The sequence below is a fragment of the Pistacia vera genome, unplaced genomic scaffold (assembly GCF_008641045.1).
Source record: "Pistacia vera cultivar Batoury unplaced genomic scaffold, PisVer_v2 Contig36, whole genome shotgun sequence".
In the NCBI taxonomy this organism is placed as follows: domain Eukaryota; kingdom Viridiplantae; phylum Streptophyta; class Magnoliopsida; order Sapindales; family Anacardiaceae; genus Pistacia; species Pistacia vera.
Window position 1 is genome coordinate 272,080 of NW_022196179.1, and position 19,869 is coordinate 291,948.

The window sequence follows — 19,869 nt, forward strand, 5'->3', positions numbered from 1 at the left end:
TCTAATAAAAATTTTGAAATCAAAATTGCTGAATATCAATAGAAAGCCCGCCCGATCTGGATTTGAAAATCACTGCGTGTGAGACACAAGAGGAAAACAGAAATGGAGAAGATATGTGTGGCAGTGAGAGTGAGACCACCCGTCTCCGAAAAAACCTTCAATGGAACCTTCTGGAAGGTCGAAGACAATCGCGTCTCTCTTCACAGGCAACATGGAACCCCTATATCCGGCATCTCTTACGCTTTTGGTAACATTTACCTGAATTTCTCCATTCTGCTCACTCATTTTCTCTGATATCAGTTTTAATTCGTTATACCTTCTGTTCAGATCATGTGTTCGATGAAACTTGCTCAAATGCTAGAGTTTATGACCTACTTACCAAGGACATCATTCACGCTGCTGTCCAGGGTTTCAACGGTACTTTTATTTGTTTTTATCATGAGTTTTTTTTGTTTTGGCTTTTTATTTACGATTCAGACTGATTTTGGAGAACTTTGAATTACTAGATCCTTCTTCAGTCACCAAATGACCTAAATAAGTTTCTAATAATGCGCTTTATAAGATTATATGAATTCTTGGTTACAAGAGGAAAGGGGAACTGATAAACTCTGTTGTTTCTTTTAATCATATCTTGAATCACGTGACTGTTTAATTTGGGTTATTGGACTTAAATATTAATTTTAGGCCGCTATCAAATAGAATAGCTTAAGAGTTTGGACACTCCATGAAATCTCTCGGTTTCTGGGTTCTAGTTTTCTTGATTCGACACTCTCCAAGATCCATTATAAACCTAAAATCAATTGGTTACTAAGGATTGATTTTGAAGCCTACTATTTTCGATGTCTGCAGGAACTGTATTTGCATATGGGCAGACCAGCAGTGGCAAGACATTCACCATGAATGGCTCCCCCACTAACCCGGGAATCATTCCCTTGGCGGTTAAAGATATTTTTGAGAAAATACAAATGGTAAGCACCAGCTATCGATGTTATGAAATTTGATGTATAATATGTACTTACAACACTAGTAGGAACAAAAATGACTTAATTACATTTTTTTATTTCATATTCTCAGATTTCAGATAGGGAATTTCTCATTCGAGTTTCCTACATGGAGATTTACAATGAAGAAATTAATGATCTTTTTGCCGTAGAGAATCAGAAATTGCAAATACACGAGAGTTTGGAGGTTTTAATACTATCAAAACTCTGACAATTTTCTCTATAGTTTCTTTAGAAGAAAACTAACTGATTTTTCTTGTTTTCTAGCGTGGGATATTTGTTTCAGGCCTCAGGGAGGAAATCGTCAATAACGCTGAGCAAGTGCTTAAGTTTATTGAGTCAGGAGAAGGTTGAAAGAATACATGAATAATAGCTTTGTGCTTCTTGTCTCTTCTTTTAGTTGAATATGAATAAAACCATGCTCCTCTCCTTTTGGAATATTGTTTTTTTTCAGTTAATAGGCACTTTGGTGAGACCAACATGAATGTTCGAAGTAGTAGATCTCACACGATATTCAGAATGGTAGGCTCCTGATGCATTATTTGAAGTAAAGGCTTGTGCATTGTTATTTCACACAAATATTTGTAATTCTTCATTGTTTCGTTCATATACCAGGTTATTGAAAGCAAGGGGAAGGAAACCAATTCTTCTAGCAATGACTCAAGCACTGATGCCGTTCGTGTCTCAGTCCTGGTTTGTTTTTCATTCCCCAACATTGTGTCTATTTATTAAAGAAAAAAAGTATATGATCAGCTGTATAGGTGCCTTTTATATTAGATCGTATACAAATCACTGAATATTTTATCGCACAAATCTTTTTTTGTCTTTGCATCTAGAATTTGGTGGATTTAGCTGGGTCAGAGCGGATTGCTAAAACCGGAGCTGATGGAGTACGTTTAAAGGAAGGAAAGCACATCAACAAGAGCTTAATGGCTCTTGGTAATGTGATTAACAAACTGAGTGACGGAGCAAAGCAGAGGTATTTGATTTTCTTGCTGTAAATCATCTCAAATGCTAAACAAAAATATTAATTTTAGAATTTTACTAATGCAGGGGTCATATTCCTTATCGAGATAGTAAGTTAACTAGAATACTTCAACCTGCTTTGGGTGGTAATGCCAAAACTTCAATTATTTGCACCATAGCACCAGAAGAGGTACCATTAATTTATATTATGGATTTTGTGTTATCTTATTTCACTACCTTTTTATTCTGAGGCAAGGACCAAGGGGTGAGAAAAGAGTGGGCATTTTATGTTTAACATATAAGTTTAATGTGGTACATTATGATACATTCAGGTTCATATTGAGGAAACAAAGGGAACTCTCCAGTTTGCTAGCAGAGCCAAACGCATTACCAACTGTGCTCAAGTGAATGAGGTTCATTCATTATCTTGTATAGTTGTTTTCAATTTCCTTGTCAATTCGAAAGGAGTGAGAGTTTAGGTATACTATTTATGGATTCTTTGACATGAAGTAGGACTTCAAGATAATTTGAGGCCTTACACTTGACATGACAAAGCTTTATCTCATTGTCTACTTTTGTTATCAACCCATAAAAATAATTCTATGGAACATTTAAGTACAGGTTAAACAAACACACTGGACTAATATGCGTCCGTCTCTGTTTCTATTTCTGACTGGACGATGTAGAATTTTGATAGACTTGATGCAAAACCGCTTAACCACTGAAAATACTGTGTTCAGCTGTACAGTCTTACGGGGTTATTTTTAATTCACTTATTGGGTTTCTTTTCAGCTTTATTACAGTATTTCATCCTCTGGACTTTGAAAGGAAGTTTAACCATGGATAAATTTGTTACAGGTTCTGACAGATGCGGCTTTACTCAAGCGACAGAAGTTAGAAATAGAGGAATTACGTAGCAAACTTCAGGTGATGATCATATAGAATCCGTTTTGTGCAGATGAGAGTTAAAAACAAACTAACTTGGTCTAAGTAATATTTAGGGATCTCGTGCTGAGGTGTTAGAGCAAGAGATTTTGAAATTGAGGAATGACATGCTTAAGGTAAATTCTCCTTTTAAGACACCAAGCGAGGACTTTCTTTCGACCTTGAAGCACGAATTACATATTACATAAACTACATCTGTCATGTTGCATTTACAGTATGAACTAGAGCGTGAGAAGCTTGAATTGGAATTAGAAGAGGAGAGGAGATCACACAAAGAGCGTGAGCAGCACATCATGGAGCAACAGATGAGAATTCACAGTCTCAGTAATCTCGTCACTTCCTCAGATAGTAGGAGCTCATCGCAGGTATACTAATGGAAAAGCTGTGCCTAGAAATTCCATTATATTTTTTGTGTGGTTATCTGATTACAATTTTATCCTTGTCTGATTGTTTTGTGGTTCTCTAAAATGACTACTACCTGTACCTGCTTGCACTTCCGGAGAGTAGTCTGTAAGCATTAGTCAAAATTTACATATCTAGTCCTTGCTTGGATTGTTCTCCATGTTTTATGTATTTGCTTTGGAATTTCTCCAATATTTCTACGTTATCAAGGTTCTAATAATTCAATATTTACTGGTAGGAGCAGGATTGTAGAAGACAAAGCCCTGAGGAAAATTGCCATGATAGTTTATGCCAGGGAGATGTTTTTAGAACTCCTTCTTTTAAGGCTGCTCCCAATGTGTTTGTCGCCAAGCGATCAAATTATTCAAGTCTACCTGATTATAGCCCTCTTCCAGATTCTTTTAGCAGTGTGGCTGACGAAGACACATGGTTGAAAATGAACAAAGGTCACATGACTGATCTGGATTCATTGCTGATTACACCTGCAAGAAAAGTCCAATCCTTTCCCTCAGATGATGCAACTCCTGTGAGTGGATATTTCTAAAGTTATTAAAGATCGTATTGTTCTTATTGTCCTATCAATATTGCTTTTAACAATAATACACTATTGTTCAGACTGTTTGTTTATCTGTGATGTTTGCTTTTCCATTTTTCTAAGCCTCGATGCTGGATTGGAAAACACATGATTGGCCTCATTGTTTGTCACACTTCTAAAACAATTAACTATCTTCTCGTTTCTAGAGACTATCATACAGAATTGCTTGCTTCATGCTACTAACTGTCGCGTATTTTGAATACCTCTTTTAATTCTTTAAACTCCTAGGTTAATGTTATTCAATGATAGATAACGATAATTGTTGTACATCTTTATGCGGATTAATAATTTTAGCCTGTTTATAATTTAATATATTACTTCAACTGGACACTAACATTTTTTTCAGGGTTGCTCAAATGAGAGTTACGAGCAAGAGGTGCGAAAGCTCAAAAGACAATTAGAACTTGTCACTGAGGAGAAGAATGACTTTCAGGTTGGCCTAATTTTTTTTTTTTTATCTGAAAAAGGAATTTGATAGAGGTTAACTATTATAACATAATTTTTTTTTTTCTTTTGAAGAATTAAATGGAAACCTATATTTTGTTGTTTCCCTCCAGATCTTTTACATCTATCCGTGGTTAAGAATATTGCTTATTAGTTCCACAATTTCATTGTACCGAATCATGATTCTTTGCATGCATAATCTACCATGCATGGAAAGTGATTTGACATCATTTCTGCTGCTTATAACTTTTAATTTTTTTCTGATCGATACTTCCATGCTTTGTAGCTAATGTTTGGGTGCATATGTTTGCAGCAAAGATACACAGAACAGGTACAATTGAATGACCAATTAACTGGAGAGATATCAGAACTTAGACAAGAAGCACTACAAGTTCAAGAAATCCCTCGAAGGCTGTGTGAATCTGTGGCAAGTTGCAAAGACTTTTACAAAGATGTCCTGTCCACAATGCAGGTAAAACCTTTGAATTATGAATGTCTCTTTTCAAATTTTATCTTCAGATATTCAAGTGATATTTACTTTTTAATGCATCTCAAATAGAGTTTTGCATCTGATGGGAAATCTTCAACTGCCAAAGTGCTTTCTAACACCTGTGAGATTTGGTCAAGCCTTTTTTCAACTCTGGAAACCCATTTCTCAATGGCAATGGATGCTAACAAATCCTTCCAAGAGAAGGATTCTTTAGTCCAAGAAAATTGCAAGGTGCTTTTTGAGAGGTTGAAAAGCACAGTTACAGCAGTTGTGCTGTCAGAAACACCAGCCATGGACAATAAACAAGAGAAGGATCTTCATTGTAGCTGCAATCATAAGGTAGCTGACTCGTCAAAATTATTAAGATATCAGATAGTAATAATGATTTTATTCTGTATCCTGATGTTTGGATATTTGTTACCTTTTCCAAGATTTTAGAACTCTTAAAGTCTTTTCTGTCATATAGTTGGTCTATATTTTTGTGGAAGATATGTTGTTGATCTATTTTTTCTGACTTAATTATGACATAACATGAGAGTAAGAGTAGAAAAAAATTTGAATTTTCTGTGACCTTAGTGGCCCTTGAAAATTTAGAAGACTTCAAATACTTATGCATATGTGCTGGTAACTTTCACAATGATAGCAGACAGAATAGGAACTACTTTAGCTTGAAATTAAAAATTGTAGGCTGCTTTCCATTTTGTATTAAGAATTAGTTTTATATGTGATTAAGGGCTGCACTCTGGAAGGAGAAGCTTCAGGTTGGAAGGAGACATTGAGTAATGATATTGACAATATCAAGAGAGAGTTGGATCTCAGTAATGAACTTTTGGAGGCTACTAAAGAAAGATATTGTAGCTTGGAAAGAGAGTTTCAAGTAGTGAAAGAAGAACGGGATTCTTTGCTTAAAGATGTAGCTGAATCATCTCAAAAACTTGCGCTGGTCACTGACCAAAGGGAAAATGTTTTGAAGGATTTGAACTCTCAAGTACAGAGAAGGAAAGATCTTGAAGAAGAGATTAAACAATTCAGTGCTGCTTTTGGATGTCGTCAGAAATCATTTGTTTCTTTCCACAATGAACTGAAATTTAATATTGAAAAATTGAGAGCCCAGAATCCAGTTTCAGTACCCAAATCTCTAGGGTGTTAAAGAAAAAGCAAAGGTTCCATTGTGTTACTTTGCCTATTCTGTATGTTATGTATTTAAATAACAAATGACTTAATTACATTTTTTATTTCATATTCTCAGATTTCAGATAGGGAATTTCTCATTCGGTTTCCTACATGGAGATTTACAATGAAGAAATTAATGATCTTTTTGCCGTAGAGAATCAGAAATTGCAATACACACGGAGTTTGGAGGTTTTAATACTATCAAAACTCTGACAATTTCTCTATAGTTTCTTTAGAAGAAAACAACTGATTTTTTTGTTTTCTACGGGGATATTTGTTTCAGGCCTCAGGAGGAAATCGTCAATAACGTGAGCAAGTGCTTAAGTTTATTGAGTCAGGAGAAGGTTGAAAGAATACATGAATATAGCTTTGTGCTTCTGTCTCTTCTTTAGTTGAATATGAATAAAACCATGCTCCTCTCTTTGGAAATTGTTGTTTTTCAGTTAATAGGCACTTTGGTGAGAACCAACATGAATGTTCGAAGTAGTAGATTCTCACACGATATTCAGAATGGTAGGCTCCTGATGCATTATTTGAAGTAAAGGCTTGGCATTGTTTTCACACAAATATTTGTAATTCTTCATGTTTTCGTCATATACCAGGTTATTGAAAGCAAGGGAAGGAAACCAATTCTTAGCAATGACTCAAGCACTGATGCCGTTCGTGTCTCAGTCCTGGTTTGTTTTTCATTCCCCAACATGTGTCTATTTATTAAAGAAAAAAAGTATAGACAGCTGTATAGGTGCCTTTTATATTAGATCGTATACAAATCACTGAATATTTTATCGCACAAATCTTTTTTTGTCTTTGCATCTAGAATTTGGTGGATTTAGCTGGGTCCGAGAGGATTGCTAAAACCGGAGCTGATGGAGTACGTTTAAAGGAAGGAAAGCACATCCAAGGCTTATGGCTCTTTGTAATGTGATTACAAACTGGTGACGGGCAAAGCAGAGGTATTGATTTTCTTGCTGTAAATCATCTCAAATGCTAACAAAAATATTAATTTTAGAATTTTACTAATGCAGGGGTCATATTCCTTTCGAGATAGTAAGTTAACTAGAATACTTCACCTGTTGGGTGGTAATGCCAAAACTTCAATTATTTGCACCATAGACACAGAAGAGGTACCATTAATTTATATTATGGATTTTGTGTTATCTTATTCACTACCTTTTATTCTGAGGCAAGGACCAGGGGTGAGAAAAAGTGGGCATTTATGTTTACATATAGTTTAATGTGGTACATTTGATACATTCAGGTTCATATTGAGGAAACAAGGGAACCCCAGTTTGCTAGCAGAGCCAAACGCATTACCAACTGTGCTCAAGTGAATGAGGTTCATTCATTATCTTGTATAGTTGTTTTCAATTTCCTTGTCAATTCGAAAGAGTGAGAGTTTAGGTATACTATTTATGGATTCTTTGACGATGAAAAAGCTACATCTCATTGTCTACTTTTGTTATCAAAACATAAAAATAATTCTATGGAACATTTAAGTACAGGTTAAACAAACACACTGGACGAAATGCCGTCTCGTTTTATTTCTGATGGACGATGTAGAATTTTGATAGACTTGATGCAAAACCCTAACCACTGAAAATACTGTGTTCAGCTGTACAGTCTTACGGGGTTATTTTTAATTCACTTATTGGGTTTCTTTTCAGCTTTATTACAGTATTTCATCCTCTGGACTTTGAAGGAAGTTTAACCATGGATAAATTGTACAGGTTCTGACAGATGCGGCTTTACTCAGCGACAGAAGTTAGAAATAGAGGAATTACGTAGCAAACTTCAGGTGATGATCATATAGATCCGTTTTGCGCAGGAGAGTTAAAAACAAACTAAATTGGTCTAAGTAATATTTAGGGATCTCGTGCTGAGGTGTTAGAGCAAGAGATTTTGAAATTGAGGAATGACATGCTTAAGTAAATTCTCCTTTTAAGACACCAAGCGAGGACTTCTTTCGACCTTGAGCACGAATTACATATTACATAAACTCATCTGTCATGTTGCATTTCAGTATGAACTAGAGCGTGAGAAGCTTGAATTGGAATTGAAGAGGGAGGAGATCCACAAAAGGCGGGAGCAGCACATCATGGAGCAACAGATGAGAATCAAAGTCAGTAATCTCGTCACTTCCTCAGATGTAGGAGCTATCGCAGGTATACTAATGGAAAAGCTGTGCCTAGAAATTCCATTATATTTTTGTGTGGTTATCTGATTACAATTTATCTTGTCTGATTGTTTTGTGGGTCTCTAAAATGAATACTACCTGTACCTGCTTGCACTTCCGGAGAGTAGTCTGTGAGATATAGTCAAAATTAACATCTGTCCGCTTGGATTGTTCTCCATGTTTTATGTATTTGCTTTGGAATTTCTCCATATTTCTAGGTTATCAAGGTTCTATAATTCAATATTTACTGGTAGGAGCAGGATTGTAGAAGACAAAGCCCGAGGAAAATTCCCATGATAGTGTATGGAAAAATTGATTTATTTAATAAACGCTTATTTTAAATCTGAAGTTCATGCATGGAATTTATTCCCAAAGGGATGGGGCCTCATAATTTGTTTCAAGCCTCCAGTTCTCCAAATGCAAGGAATGGATTCGGATAATGAGATATGTAGCCCCCATCAAATCAACCAAGTATCATTTTAGAGAAAAGGAAAAGAAAAGGGATTTGATTATTCAACCACTAAAGAAAAAGGATAGATAAATACCCAAATATCTTTTGACATTTGTCTTAGTGTTATTAATTATACACCATTAATTTTCTTAGCATTCTCTACCCCACAGAAATCACTTACATAAATGTTATTCCATGGTTGGATACTTGGATCCCGTCCCGTGCATGAACATGATGTACGAATTCTTCCCTCGCAAGTTCTCATAAGTTACCCACAAAATAAAAGGGAAGAAAGGAAAAAACAAAGAGCTTTAATCTCGACATTGAAATGGACTAATTTACAAAAGCAATTGAGAAGGTTACCCACAAAATAAAAGGGAGGAAAGGAAACAAAAAGAGCTTTAATCTCTTTGCAGGACATTGAAATGGACTAATTTACAAAGCAATTGAGACGGACGATAATATTTACAATACGATTGTACCTCTTACAATATCTTTTAAAGAGTATCTTTCATATAAATAAAAAATATTTTTATTAATTTTTAAATACAAAGAACAAAATTTTTATTCAAATCTAATGGGTTCTTCAAATTTAATGAATATACTTTTTATTTTTAAGAAAAAAAACTTAATAGGAGAGAGAATTAATAAATAAAATACATAAAAACTTATAGTTTATTAATTAAAATTAGGATAGAGAGTTAATATAGAGAGTCAAACTCACTCTTTAATTTATATTTAAAGAATGAATAATCTGTTGGATACTTGTTTTTATGGATAGAGTTTATATAATAAAGAGTTTAAATCATATAAAGAATTTTTTAGAGATGCTCTTAGAACATAAAGAGCATCTTTCATATAAATAAATAGCATTTTCATTGATTTTTAAATATAAAGAACAAAATTTTTATTCAAATCCAATAGACTCTTTAAATTTTAAGAGAGAGAATATGTTTTTTTAAGAAAGAAACTTAATAGGAGAGATAAATTATAAATAAAATGCATAGAAACTTTCAATTTGTTATTTAAAATTAAAATATTGAGTGAAACTTGACTATCTATAATGTGAAGAGTCAAACTCACTTTTTAATTTATATTTAAAAAATAAAGAGTCTATTGAACTCTTATTTCAATGGATAAACTCTTTATAATATAGAATTTAAATCATATAAAGATTCAATTGGGTGAGTTTTTATACACCGGCATGAGATCTGACTCTTTATTGTTTATGGATCCAAATAACATCCACAAATACCACGGCCCAAATATGTAAATATACTAGTGGGTCATAAAATACGCTATCAAGGGTTTTTCCGTCTAATAAAATTTTTGAAATCAAAATTGCTGAATATCAATAGAAAGCCCGCCCGATCTGGATTTGAAAATCACTGCGTGTGAGACGCAAGAGGAAAACAGAAATGGAGAAGATATGTGTGGCAGTGAGAGTGAGACCACCCGTCTCCGAAGGAACCTTCAATGGAACCTTCTGGAAGGTCGAAGACAATCGCGTCTCTCTTCACAGGCAACATGGAACCCCTATATCCGGCATCTCTTACACTTTTGGTAACAGTTACCTGAATTTCTCCATTCTGCTCACTCATTTTCTCTGATATCAGTTTTAATTCGTTATACCTTCTGTTCAGATCATGTGTTTGATGAAACTTGCTCAAATGCTAGAGTTTATGACCTACTTACCAAGGACATCATTCACGCTGCTGTCCAGGGTTTCAACGGTACTTTTATTTGTTTTTATCATGAGTTTTTTTTGTTTTGGCTTTTTATTTACGATTCAGACTGATTTTGGAGAACTTTGAATTACTAGATCCTTCTTCAGTCACCAAATGACCTAAATAAGTTTCTAATAATGCGCTTTATAAGATTATATGAATTCTTGGTTACAAGAGGAAAGGGGAACTGACAAACTCTGTTGTTTCTTTTAATCATATCTTGAATCACGTGACTGTTTAATTTGGGTTATTGGACTTAAATATTAATTTTAGGCCGCTATCAAATAGAATAGCTTAAGAGTTTGGACACTCCATGAAATCTCTCGGTTTCTGGGTTCTAGTTTTCTTGATTCGACACTCTCCAAGATCCATTATAAACCTAAAATCAATTGGTTACTAAGGATTGATTTTGAAGCCTACTATTTTCGATGTCTGCAGGAACTGTATTTGCATATGGGCAGACCAGCAGTGGCAAGACATTCACCATGAATGGCTCCCCCACTAACCCGGGAATCATTCCCTTGGCGGTTAAAGATATTTTTGAGAAAATACAAATGGTAAGCACCAGCTATCGATGTTATGAAATTTGATGTATAATATGTACTTACAACACTAGTAGGAACAAAAATGACTTAATTACATTTTTTTATTTCATATTCTCAGATTTCAGATAGGGAATTTCTCATTCGAGTTTCCTACATGGAGATTTACAATGAAGAAATTAATGATCTTTTTGCCGTAGAGAATCAGAAATTGCAAATACACGAGAGTTTGGAGGTTTTAATACTATCAAAACTCTGACAATTTTCTCTATAGTTTCTTTAGAAGAAAACTAACTGATTTTTCTTGTTTTCTAGCGTGGGATATTTGTTTCAGGCCTCAGGGAGGAAATCGTCAATAACGCTGAGCAAGTGCTTAAGTTTATTGAGTCAGGAGAAGGTTGAAAGAATACATGAATAATAGCTTTGTGCTTCTTGTCTCTTCTTTTAGTTGAATATGAATAAAACCATGCTCCTCTCCTTTTGGAATATTGTTTTTTTTCAGTTAATAGGCACTTTGGTGAGACCAACATGAATGTTCGAAGTAGTAGATCTCACACGATATTCAGAATGGTAGGCTCCTGATGCATTATTTGAAGTAAAGGCTTGTGCATTGTTATTTCACACAAATATTTGTAATTCTTCATTGTTTCGTTCATATACCAGGTTATTGAAAGCAAGGGGAAGGAAACCAATTCTTCTAGCAATGACTCAAGCACTGATGCCGTTCGTGTCTCAGTCCTGGTTTGTTTTTCATTCCCCAACATTGTGTCTATTTATTAAAGAAAAAAAGTATATGATCAGCTGTATAGGTGCCTTTTATATTAGATCGTATACAAATCACTGAATATTTTATCGCACAAATCTTTTTTTGTCTTTGCATCTAGAATTTGGTGGATTTAGCTGGGTCAGAGCGGATTGCTAAAACCGGAGCTGATGGAGTACGTTTAAAGGAAGGAAAGCACATCAACAAGAGCTTAATGGCTCTTGGTAATGTGATTAACAAACTGAGTGACGGAGCAAAGCAGAGGTATTTGATTTTCTTGCTGTAAATCATCTCAAATGCTAAACAAAAATATTAATTTTAGAATTTTACTAATGCAGGGGTCATATTCCTTATCGAGATAGTAAGTTAACTAGAATACTTCAACCTGCTTTGGGTGGTAATGCCAAAACTTCAATTATTTGCACCATAGCACCAGAAGAGGTACCATTAATTTATATTATGGATTTTGTGTTATCTTATTTCACTACCTTTTTATTCTGAGGCAAGGACCAAGGGGTGAGAAAAGAGTGGGCATTTTATGTTTAACATATAAGTTTAATGTGGTACATTATGATACATTCAGGTTCATATTGAGGAAACAAAGGGAACTCTCCAGTTTGCTAGCAGAGCCAAACGCATTACCAACTGTGCTCAAGTGAATGAGGTTCATTCATTATCTTGTATAGTTGTTTTCAATTTCCTTGTCAATTCGAAAGGAGTGAGAGTTTAGGTATACTATTTATGGATTCTTTGACATGAAGTAGGACTTCAAGATAATTTGAGGCCTTACACTTGACATGACAAAGCTTTATCTCATTGTCTACTTTTGTTATCAACCCATAAAAATAATTCTATGGAACATTTAAGTACAGGTTAAACAAACACACTGGACTAATATGCGTCCGTCTCTGTTTCTATTTCTGACTGGACGATGTAGAATTTTGATAGACTTGATGCAAAACCGCTTAACCACTGAAAATACTGTGTTCAGCTGTACAGTCTTACGGGGTTATTTTTAATTCACTTATTGGGTTTCTTTTCAGCTTTATTACAGTATTTCATCCTCTGGACTTTGAAAGGAAGTTTAACCATGGATAAATTTGTTACAGGTTCTGACAGATGCGGCTTTACTCAAGCGACAGAAGTTAGAAATAGAGGAATTACGTAGCAAACTTCAGGTGATGATCATATAGAATCCGTTTTGTGCAGATGAGAGTTAAAAACAAACTAACTTGGTCTAAGTAATATTTAGGGATCTCGTGCTGAGGTGTTAGAGCAAGAGATTTTGAAATTGAGGAATGACATGCTTAAGGTAAATTCTCCTTTTAAGACACCAAGCGAGGACTTTCTTTCGACCTTGAAGCACGAATTACATATTACATAAACTACATCTGTCATGTTGCATTTACAGTATGAACTAGAGCGTGAGAAGCTTGAATTGGAATTAGAAGAGGAGAGGAGATCACACAAAGAGCGTGAGCAGCACATCATGGAGCAACAGATGAGAATTCACAGTCTCAGTAATCTCGTCACTTCCTCAGATAGTAGGAGCTCATCGCAGGTATACTAATGGAAAAGCTGTGCCTAGAAATTCCATTATATTTTTTGTGTGGTTATCTGATTACAATTTTATCCTTGTCTGATTGTTTTGTGGTTCTCTAAAATGACTACTACCTGTACCTGCTTGCACTTCCGGAGAGTAGTCTGTAAGCATTAGTCAAAATTTACATATCTAGTCCTTGCTTGGATTGTTCTCCATGTTTTATGTATTTGCTTTGGAATTTCTCCAATATTTCTACGTTATCAAGGTTCTAATAATTCAATATTTACTGGTAGGAGCAGGATTGTAGAAGACAAAGCCCTGAGGAAAATTGCCATGATAGTTTATGCCAGGGAGATGTTTTTAGAACTCCTTCTTTTAAGGCTGCTCCCAATGTGTTTGTCGCCAAGCGATCAAATTATTCAAGTCTACCTGATTATAGCCCTCTTCCAGATTCTTTTAGCAGTGTGGCTGACGAAGACACATGGTTGAAAATGAACAAAGGTCACATGACTGATCTGGATTCATTGCTGATTACACCTGCAAGAAAAGTCCAATCCTTTCCCTCAGATGATGCAACTCCTGTGAGTGGATATTTCTAAAGTTATTAAAGATCGTATTGTTCTTATTGTCCTATCAATATTGCTTTTAACAATAATACACTATTGTTCAGACTGTTTGTTTATCTGTGATGTTTGCTTTTCCATTTTTCTAAGCCTCGATGCTGGATTGGAAAACACATGATTGGCCTCATTGTTTGTCACACTTCTAAAACAATTAACTATCTTCTCGTTTCTAGAGACTATCATACAGAATTGCTTGCTTCATGCTACTAACTGTCGCGTATTTTGAATACCTCTTTTAATTCTTTAAACTCCTAGGTTAATGTTATTCAATGATAGATAACGATAATTGTTGTACATCTTTATGCGGATTAATAATTTTAGCCTGTTTATAATTTAATATATTACTTCAACTGGACACTAACATTTTTTTCAGGGTTGCTCAAATGAGAGTTACGAGCAAGAGGTGCGAAAGCTCAAAAGACAATTAGAACTTGTCACTGAGGAGAAGAATGACTTTCAGGTTGGCCTAATTTTTTTTTTTTTATCTGAAAAAGGAATTTGATAGAGGTTAACTATTATAACATAATTTTTTTTTTTCTTTTGAAGAATTAAATGGAAACCTATATTTTGTTGTTTCCCTCCAGATCTTTTACATCTATCCGTGGTTAAGAATATTGCTTATTAGTTCCACAATTTCATTGTACCGAATCATGATTCTTTGCATGCATAATCTACCATGCATGGAAAGTGATTTGACATCATTTCTGCTGCTTATAACTTTTAATTTTTTTCTGATCGATACTTCCATGCTTTGTAGCTAATGTTTGGGTGCATATGTTTGCAGCAAAGATACACAGAACAGGTACAATTGAATGACCAATTAACTGGAGAGATATCAGAACTTAGACAAGAAGCACTACAAGTTCAAGAAATCCCTCGAAGGCTGTGTGAATCTGTGGCAAGTTGCAAAGACTTTTACAAAGATGTCCTGTCCACAATGCAGGTAAAACCTTTGAATTATGAATGTCTCTTTTCAAATTTTATCTTCAGATATTCAAGTGATATTTACTTTTTAATGCATCTCAAATAGAGTTTTGCATCTGATGGGAAATCTTCAACTGCCAAAGTGCTTTCTAACACCTGTGAGATTTGGTCAAGCCTTTTTTCAACTCTGGAAACCCATTTCTCAATGGCAATGGATGCTAACAAATCCTTCCAAGAGAAGGATTCTTTAGTCCAAGAAAATTGCAAGGTGCTTTTTGAGAGGTTGAAAAGCACAGTTACAGCAGTTGTGCTGTCAGAAACACCAGCCATGGACAATAAACAAGAGAAGGATCTTCATTGTAGCTGCAATCATAAGGTAGCTGACTCGTCAAAATTATTAAGATATCAGATAGTAATAATGATTTTATTCTGTATCCTGATGTTTGGATATTTGTTACCTTTTCCAAGATTTTAGAACTCTTAAAGTCTTTTCTGTCATATAGTTGGTCTATATTTTTGTGGAAGATATGTTGTTGATCTATTTTTTCTGACTTAATTATGACATAACATGAGAGTAAGAGTAGAAAAAAATTTGAATTTTCTGTGACCTTAGTGGCCCTTGAAAATTTAGAAGACTTCAAATACTTATGCATATGTGCTGGTAACTTTCACAATGATAGCAGACAGAATAGGAACTACTTTAGCTTGAAATTAAAAATTGTAGGCTGCTTTCCATTTTGTATTAAGAATTAGTTTTATATGTGATTAAGGGCTGCACTCTGGAAGGAGAAGCTTCAGGTTGGAAGGAGACATTGAGTAATGATATTGACAATATCAAGAGAGAGTTGGATCTCAGTAATGAACTTTTGGAGGCTACTAAAGAAAGATATTGTAGCTTGGAAAGAGAGTTTCAAGTAGTGAAAGAAGAACGGGATTCTTTGCTTAAAGATGTAGCTGAATCATCTCAAAAACTTGCGCTGGTCACTGACCAAAGGGAAAATGTTTTGAAGGATTTGAACTCTCAAGTACAGAGAAGGAAAGATCTTGAAGAAGAGATTAAACAATTCAGTGCTGCTTTTGGATGTCGTCAGAAATCATTTGTTTCTTTCCACAATGAACTGAAATTTAATATTGAAAAATTGAGAGCCCAGAATCCAGTTTCAGTACCCAAATCTCTAGGGTGTTAAAGAAAAAGCAAAGGTTCCATTGTGTTACTTTGCCTATTCTGTATGTTATGTATTTAAATAACAAGATATTGAAGCTTATTTATGCAGTTACAGAGATGTGTTAGGCACTTAATAACTATTATTGGGATATCCTTAACTATTTGACTTCTGCATATAATTAGGTACCAGTACCCGGTAATTGATTGCCTTCATTGCTGAGACAAATTTAAGTTTTTGATTCACTTGTAAGAATCCTACTTGTGACTTTTTCTTTTTAACTTTGTTTCTTATTAATTGTTTTGATTTCTTTTGGGCCTTTGCATTTGACTAAAAATACTGAAGGAGTGCTCTTTGAAACCTGAAAGTATTGCTACAGGTTTAGCTCTCTTATCCTGAGAGAATTGAGAAATCGGGTATCATTTTTGGTGCAAATGCTAAGGCTTTCAATGAGTGGGAGTCAGTCATGTCATGATAGGCATTATATCATGCTAATGATAATCACATCTTAAAAAAAGCAGTACAGGTATTTTATCCAAAGAAAGTGAAAAATAATTTTTAATAATTTGAGGCAGTGGTTTGATTGTGTTTTAGATGAGGCCTTTATCACATCCACATCCTATCCACATATATGAAGATGCTAAAATCTAATCTCTCACAAATCACAATTAATATTCAGTGGCGTATCAGTATCCCAGTTAGGTATACCACATTTTCACGTTTTCAATCGCCAAGATTATGTTTAATCATGGATGATGACTTTGACCCAATTATACATCCATGATTATTGACTGTCGCATGATAAAATGATAGGGTGGTTGTATCATATAAAAAATGGTTCTTAAGGCCCATTATAATTCAAATTGTTCAATATTCTTCCTTTGCTTCCAAGGATCACAACGAACTTTTCAATAATTAAAGATCCAAATCTACACGTTATGTGCTTCTAATGGAAATAAATACTATCATAATTTGTAGTTTTGTGCTATATATTATTCTTTACTATTTTTGTGAACGAATTAGTTAGTAATGGTCTGATATTTCAGGAGTAACTATTATTGTGGTGCTACCACTAAGCAAAATAATAATTATTAAGTATTATTGGGGCCCCCTTGCCCGCCACTCTAATGGACGAGAGTATTCTGTCGAGTGTCGACACAAAATTTAAAAATGTGAAAAACCTTAATCACAAACTGCCCCACCATTATCATCAAGAGGAAGTAATTTAAAATAAAAAATAAAAAAAATCTGATTGGCAGATGATGGGATAATATTTCAAGCCATGCAGACCTTAATTACCATTCATTCTCTCACAATTAATGACCAGCACACTTTGTCTCGATGCTGTAGGTCTAATCTAACAATCCCACCAGATGCAGATGGTGATTTTACGTGCAATTAGTTTACCCACTTCCAAATATTATACTTGCTTAGAGTTTTAACCCACTTCACAAATTATTGCTTTTAAAGGAACCCACCTACTTGATTTCATTCCAATGGCGTAGCAACTTTGAAAAGTTCCGTAAAACAACAAAAGGAAACAACTTTTCTTCTTTTCCATTTTCTCTTTTGTGCATAAAACAAGCAAATTAAAGCTATATTTCTGTTCTAATGCTATAGTCTCGTGAGCTTGTTCAGACAAATTACTAGAAAGTGACTCTATTCAATAGCTTTTGTTTAACCAATCAATGGAAGACAAATAATAACACTGATCAATTTCTTATGTACCCTTCAGGAATATTGACTAGCTAGGGACAAACTGTACAAAAGACAATTTCTTTGGGACCATCACAGTATGTAACAAATTAAATGAAAACTTAATGTAAATGAGAGTGCAGATGCAAATAAAGACGAGCATTGATATAAACATGAACACTGAATTAGAAAGGCGCCAATATGAGCTAACCATCAAGTCCATGCAATATTTGGAGCTCAAGAATAGGTCCAATTTTTAAAGCTAATTCTTACGCAGTAACTGTTTGGACTCTCTCTTTCCACTCTCTGAAAGCCTTAAATTCCCAGTCTTCCTTCTGTTTCTGTTCTACTTCAGTCCCAAACTGACAGATATGCTTTGTCTATAACATTTATTACACCTGCAACAGCACCACCTCATCTTTTTTTTTTTTTTTTTTTTTTTTGTTTCTCTCTGTGTTCTAACCGTTCAAACAGCTAATTTGCACCCCGCAACTTCATATTCAGTTTCAACACAGCACTGCTCTAATGGCCAACACAAAACCTAAAGTAGTTAAGCAACTCGGACAATTCCTTCAAGAGCAACAAGAACCTTTCATACTAGAGATTTACCTATCAGAAAGAGGGTATCAGAAGAAGAACTTGAATTCAGAAAGTAGTACCAGATTCAGCCAGGGTAATTCAAGCAAGTCTTTGAAGGGTTCCGGTAATACTAGTCCAAATAAAAGCAAAAAGGTTACTCCACAATTTTCCAAGGTATTGAGAGCTGCATATAAGAAGTTTACATCCATTAAAGACAGCCTCAGGATTAAGAATAATGATAACAGAAATGGTCAATTTAGTGTAACTGAGATGGCCAGGAATAGCCAAGAAGTTGCAGAACCAGATGGATTTTCCACAGCCAGTAGCACAACGGTTTTCAATTCGTGCTCGGATAGCGAAGTAGAAGAAACATCAACTTCAGTGCAAAAGAATGATGTATCATTCATTGAAAATACTTCTCAGTCTTTTAAACTCTGGAGTCCAGGAGATAAAGAGGTAGAAAAACTATGTTTATTGTGGTCTTCCTGGATCATTTTTTATAAAACTTAATTTTGTTAAAACCCTGTTCGAAAGTTGTTAGAAACAATCAAATCACTTAAATTACTGACAAAGCTAACAGGCTGCTGCAGAAGGAAAGCTTCAATGGAGATGCGTAGAAGACAGTAAACAGATAAGCCCTGTATCTGTGCTTGAAGAAATAACTTCTCATAGAGGTTCTTCACCAGGTAAGTGTTACCAATTTTTCTCAACTTATGATCTTCATTTTTTATGTTCTTATATTTACTTTGTTTTTTTGAAGATAAAACAGCAAGACAGGGTTCAGGCAACACTCAAGAAGAGAATCCATCAAGAAGTTGTATCACACTCAGTAAGAAAATAACAGAGGACTCCATACTATCAACTTCTTTCTGGAGCATACTTTTTCACTCAGCCATTGAAAAGCCAAGTTGTGCAGGTGCAACAGAAACACAAGAACCTGTCCACTCTAAATCCACCTCACAATTCTTCAAATCCAAAAAGGTTGTACAACAAACAGAGCAGCTTCTATTTGATTGCGTGAGAGAAGTTTTAGAGAGCCATGGAAAAGAGAGAAGGCAGCAAAATAAGAAAGAATTTCTGGGGTCTGAATTGCTTGGAAATCTCGTATGTGAGAAAATTAAGGCATGGGGAAAACAATCAGTTGATGGATTCAACATAACACAACTATTGAATGCAGATATCCAGGATTCAATAAAAGAATGGAATGATTTTGAGGCACAGCAGAGGGACATTGCGTTGGAGATTGGAGATGCCATACTAGAAGAGATCAAAGATCAAATTGTTACAGAAATGCTTTATTTTTCAAAAATTTAAACTTGCCCATTCGCTCGCTGTTCTTATTAATTTCATATGCTCTTTTCCAGTCCACTAATTTTTTGGCATTAACAATTTCAATATGAATATGGTATTTTCTTTTTAAGTATTTCAATGGCTTGCCAGGATACTGCACAAAAGTCAAAAATCTTAAATTAAAGACAATAGCATAAATATTTATCTCATATTGATAATTCTTATTCCCCTTGACTACATTACGAGGGTATTGTTAAAAGAATAACTTTGAAAGATACAACAGTTGAAATGAGAACAGGAATAGTTTCTAAATATGTTGAATGGGTGGCGTCAAAATGCCAACGACGGTCACAAGAGTTGCGGTATGGAACCCGCATACT

The 19,869-nt window shown here is 34.7% G+C and overlaps 3 protein-coding genes across 5 annotated transcripts; all 3 read left to right on the top strand.

Moving 5' to 3' along the window:
* Positions 1 to 88: 88 nt before the first annotated feature.
* On the top strand, positions 89 to 16,231 carry LOC116139880 (kinesin-like protein KIN-7N). 3 transcript variants are annotated; one of them, XM_031425511.1, is made up of 20 exons: positions 89 to 247; positions 328 to 417; positions 850 to 968; positions 1,075 to 1,188; positions 1,269 to 1,350; positions 1,456 to 1,523; positions 1,617 to 1,694; positions 1,838 to 1,980; positions 2,055 to 2,157; positions 2,300 to 2,380; positions 2,826 to 2,894; positions 2,969 to 3,028; positions 3,128 to 3,277; positions 3,420 to 3,422; positions 3,553 to 3,840; positions 4,256 to 4,342; positions 4,667 to 4,825; positions 4,913 to 5,182; positions 5,577 to 6,050; positions 16,007 to 16,231. In XM_031425511.1, exons 1-19 carry the CDS (start codon positions 103 to 105, stop codon positions 5,991 to 5,993), a joined length of 2,526 nt encoding a protein of 841 aa, XP_031281371.1. In that variant the 5' UTR covers positions 89 to 102; the 3' UTR covers positions 5,994 to 6,050; positions 16,007 to 16,231. The 3 variants fall into 3 exon arrangements, with proteins under 3 accessions (XP_031281371.1, XP_031281373.1, XP_031281374.1); XM_031425513.1 differs by lacking the exon at positions 3,420 to 3,422; XM_031425514.1 differs by lacking the exon at positions 3,420 to 3,422 and having other exon boundaries at positions 3,559 to 3,840.
* Positions 10,059 to 16,231, top strand: LOC116139882 (kinesin-like protein KIN-7N). The gene is made up of 18 exons (XM_031425516.1): positions 10,059 to 10,203; positions 10,284 to 10,373; positions 10,806 to 10,924; positions 11,031 to 11,144; positions 11,225 to 11,306; positions 11,412 to 11,479; positions 11,573 to 11,650; positions 11,794 to 11,936; positions 12,011 to 12,113; positions 12,256 to 12,336; positions 12,782 to 12,850; positions 12,925 to 12,984; positions 13,084 to 13,233; positions 13,509 to 13,796; positions 14,212 to 14,298; positions 14,623 to 14,781; positions 14,869 to 15,138; positions 15,533 to 16,231. The coding sequence occupies exons 1-18, from the start codon at positions 10,059 to 10,061 to the stop codon at positions 15,947 to 15,949; spliced, it is 2,523 nt and encodes an 840-aa protein (XP_031281376.1). The 3' UTR covers positions 15,950 to 16,231.
* Positions 16,232 to 17,820: 1,589 nt separating this feature from the next.
* LOC116139917 lies at positions 17,821 to 19,574 on the top strand. Its single transcript, XM_031425558.1, has 3 exons — positions 17,821 to 18,655; positions 18,780 to 18,885; positions 18,960 to 19,574. Exons 1-3 carry the CDS (start codon positions 18,146 to 18,148, stop codon positions 19,511 to 19,513), a joined length of 1,170 nt encoding a protein of 389 aa, XP_031281418.1. The 5' UTR covers positions 17,821 to 18,145; the 3' UTR covers positions 19,514 to 19,574.
* Positions 19,575 to 19,869: the final 295 nt, after the last annotated feature.

Excerpts from the sequence above, each read along its gene's own strand:
- LOC116139880 (XM_031425511.1), top strand. The coding sequence starts at position 103 with ATGGAGAAGATATGTGTGGCAGTGAGAGTGAGACCACCCGTCTCCGAA. Across the intron at positions 1,524-1,616 it reads CTCACACGATATTCAGAATG|GTTATTGAAAGCAAGGGGAA; the intron begins GTAGGCTCCTGA and ends TTCATATACCAG. Across the intron at positions 2,381-2,825 it reads ACTGTGCTCAAGTGAATGAG|GTTCTGACAGATGCGGCTTT; the intron begins GTTCATTCATTA and ends AATTTGTTACAG.
- LOC116139917 (XM_031425558.1), top strand. The coding sequence starts at position 18,146 with ATGGCCAACACAAAACCTAAAGTAGTTAAGCAACTCGGACAATTCCTT. Across the intron at positions 18,656-18,779 it reads GGAGTCCAGGAGATAAAGAG|GCTGCTGCAGAAGGAAAGCT; the intron begins GTAGAAAAACTA and ends CAAAGCTAACAG. Across the intron at positions 18,886-18,959 it reads TCATAGAGGTTCTTCACCAG|ATAAAACAGCAAGACAGGGT; the intron begins GTAAGTGTTACC and ends GTTTTTTTGAAG.
- LOC116139882 (XM_031425516.1), top strand. The coding sequence starts at position 10,059 with ATGGAGAAGATATGTGTGGCAGTGAGAGTGAGACCACCCGTCTCCGAA. Across the intron at positions 13,797-14,211 it reads CCTCAGATGATGCAACTCCT|GGTTGCTCAAATGAGAGTTA; the intron begins GTGAGTGGATAT and ends CATTTTTTTCAG. Across the intron at positions 14,299-14,622 it reads AGGAGAAGAATGACTTTCAG|CAAAGATACACAGAACAGGT; the intron begins GTTGGCCTAATT and ends ATATGTTTGCAG.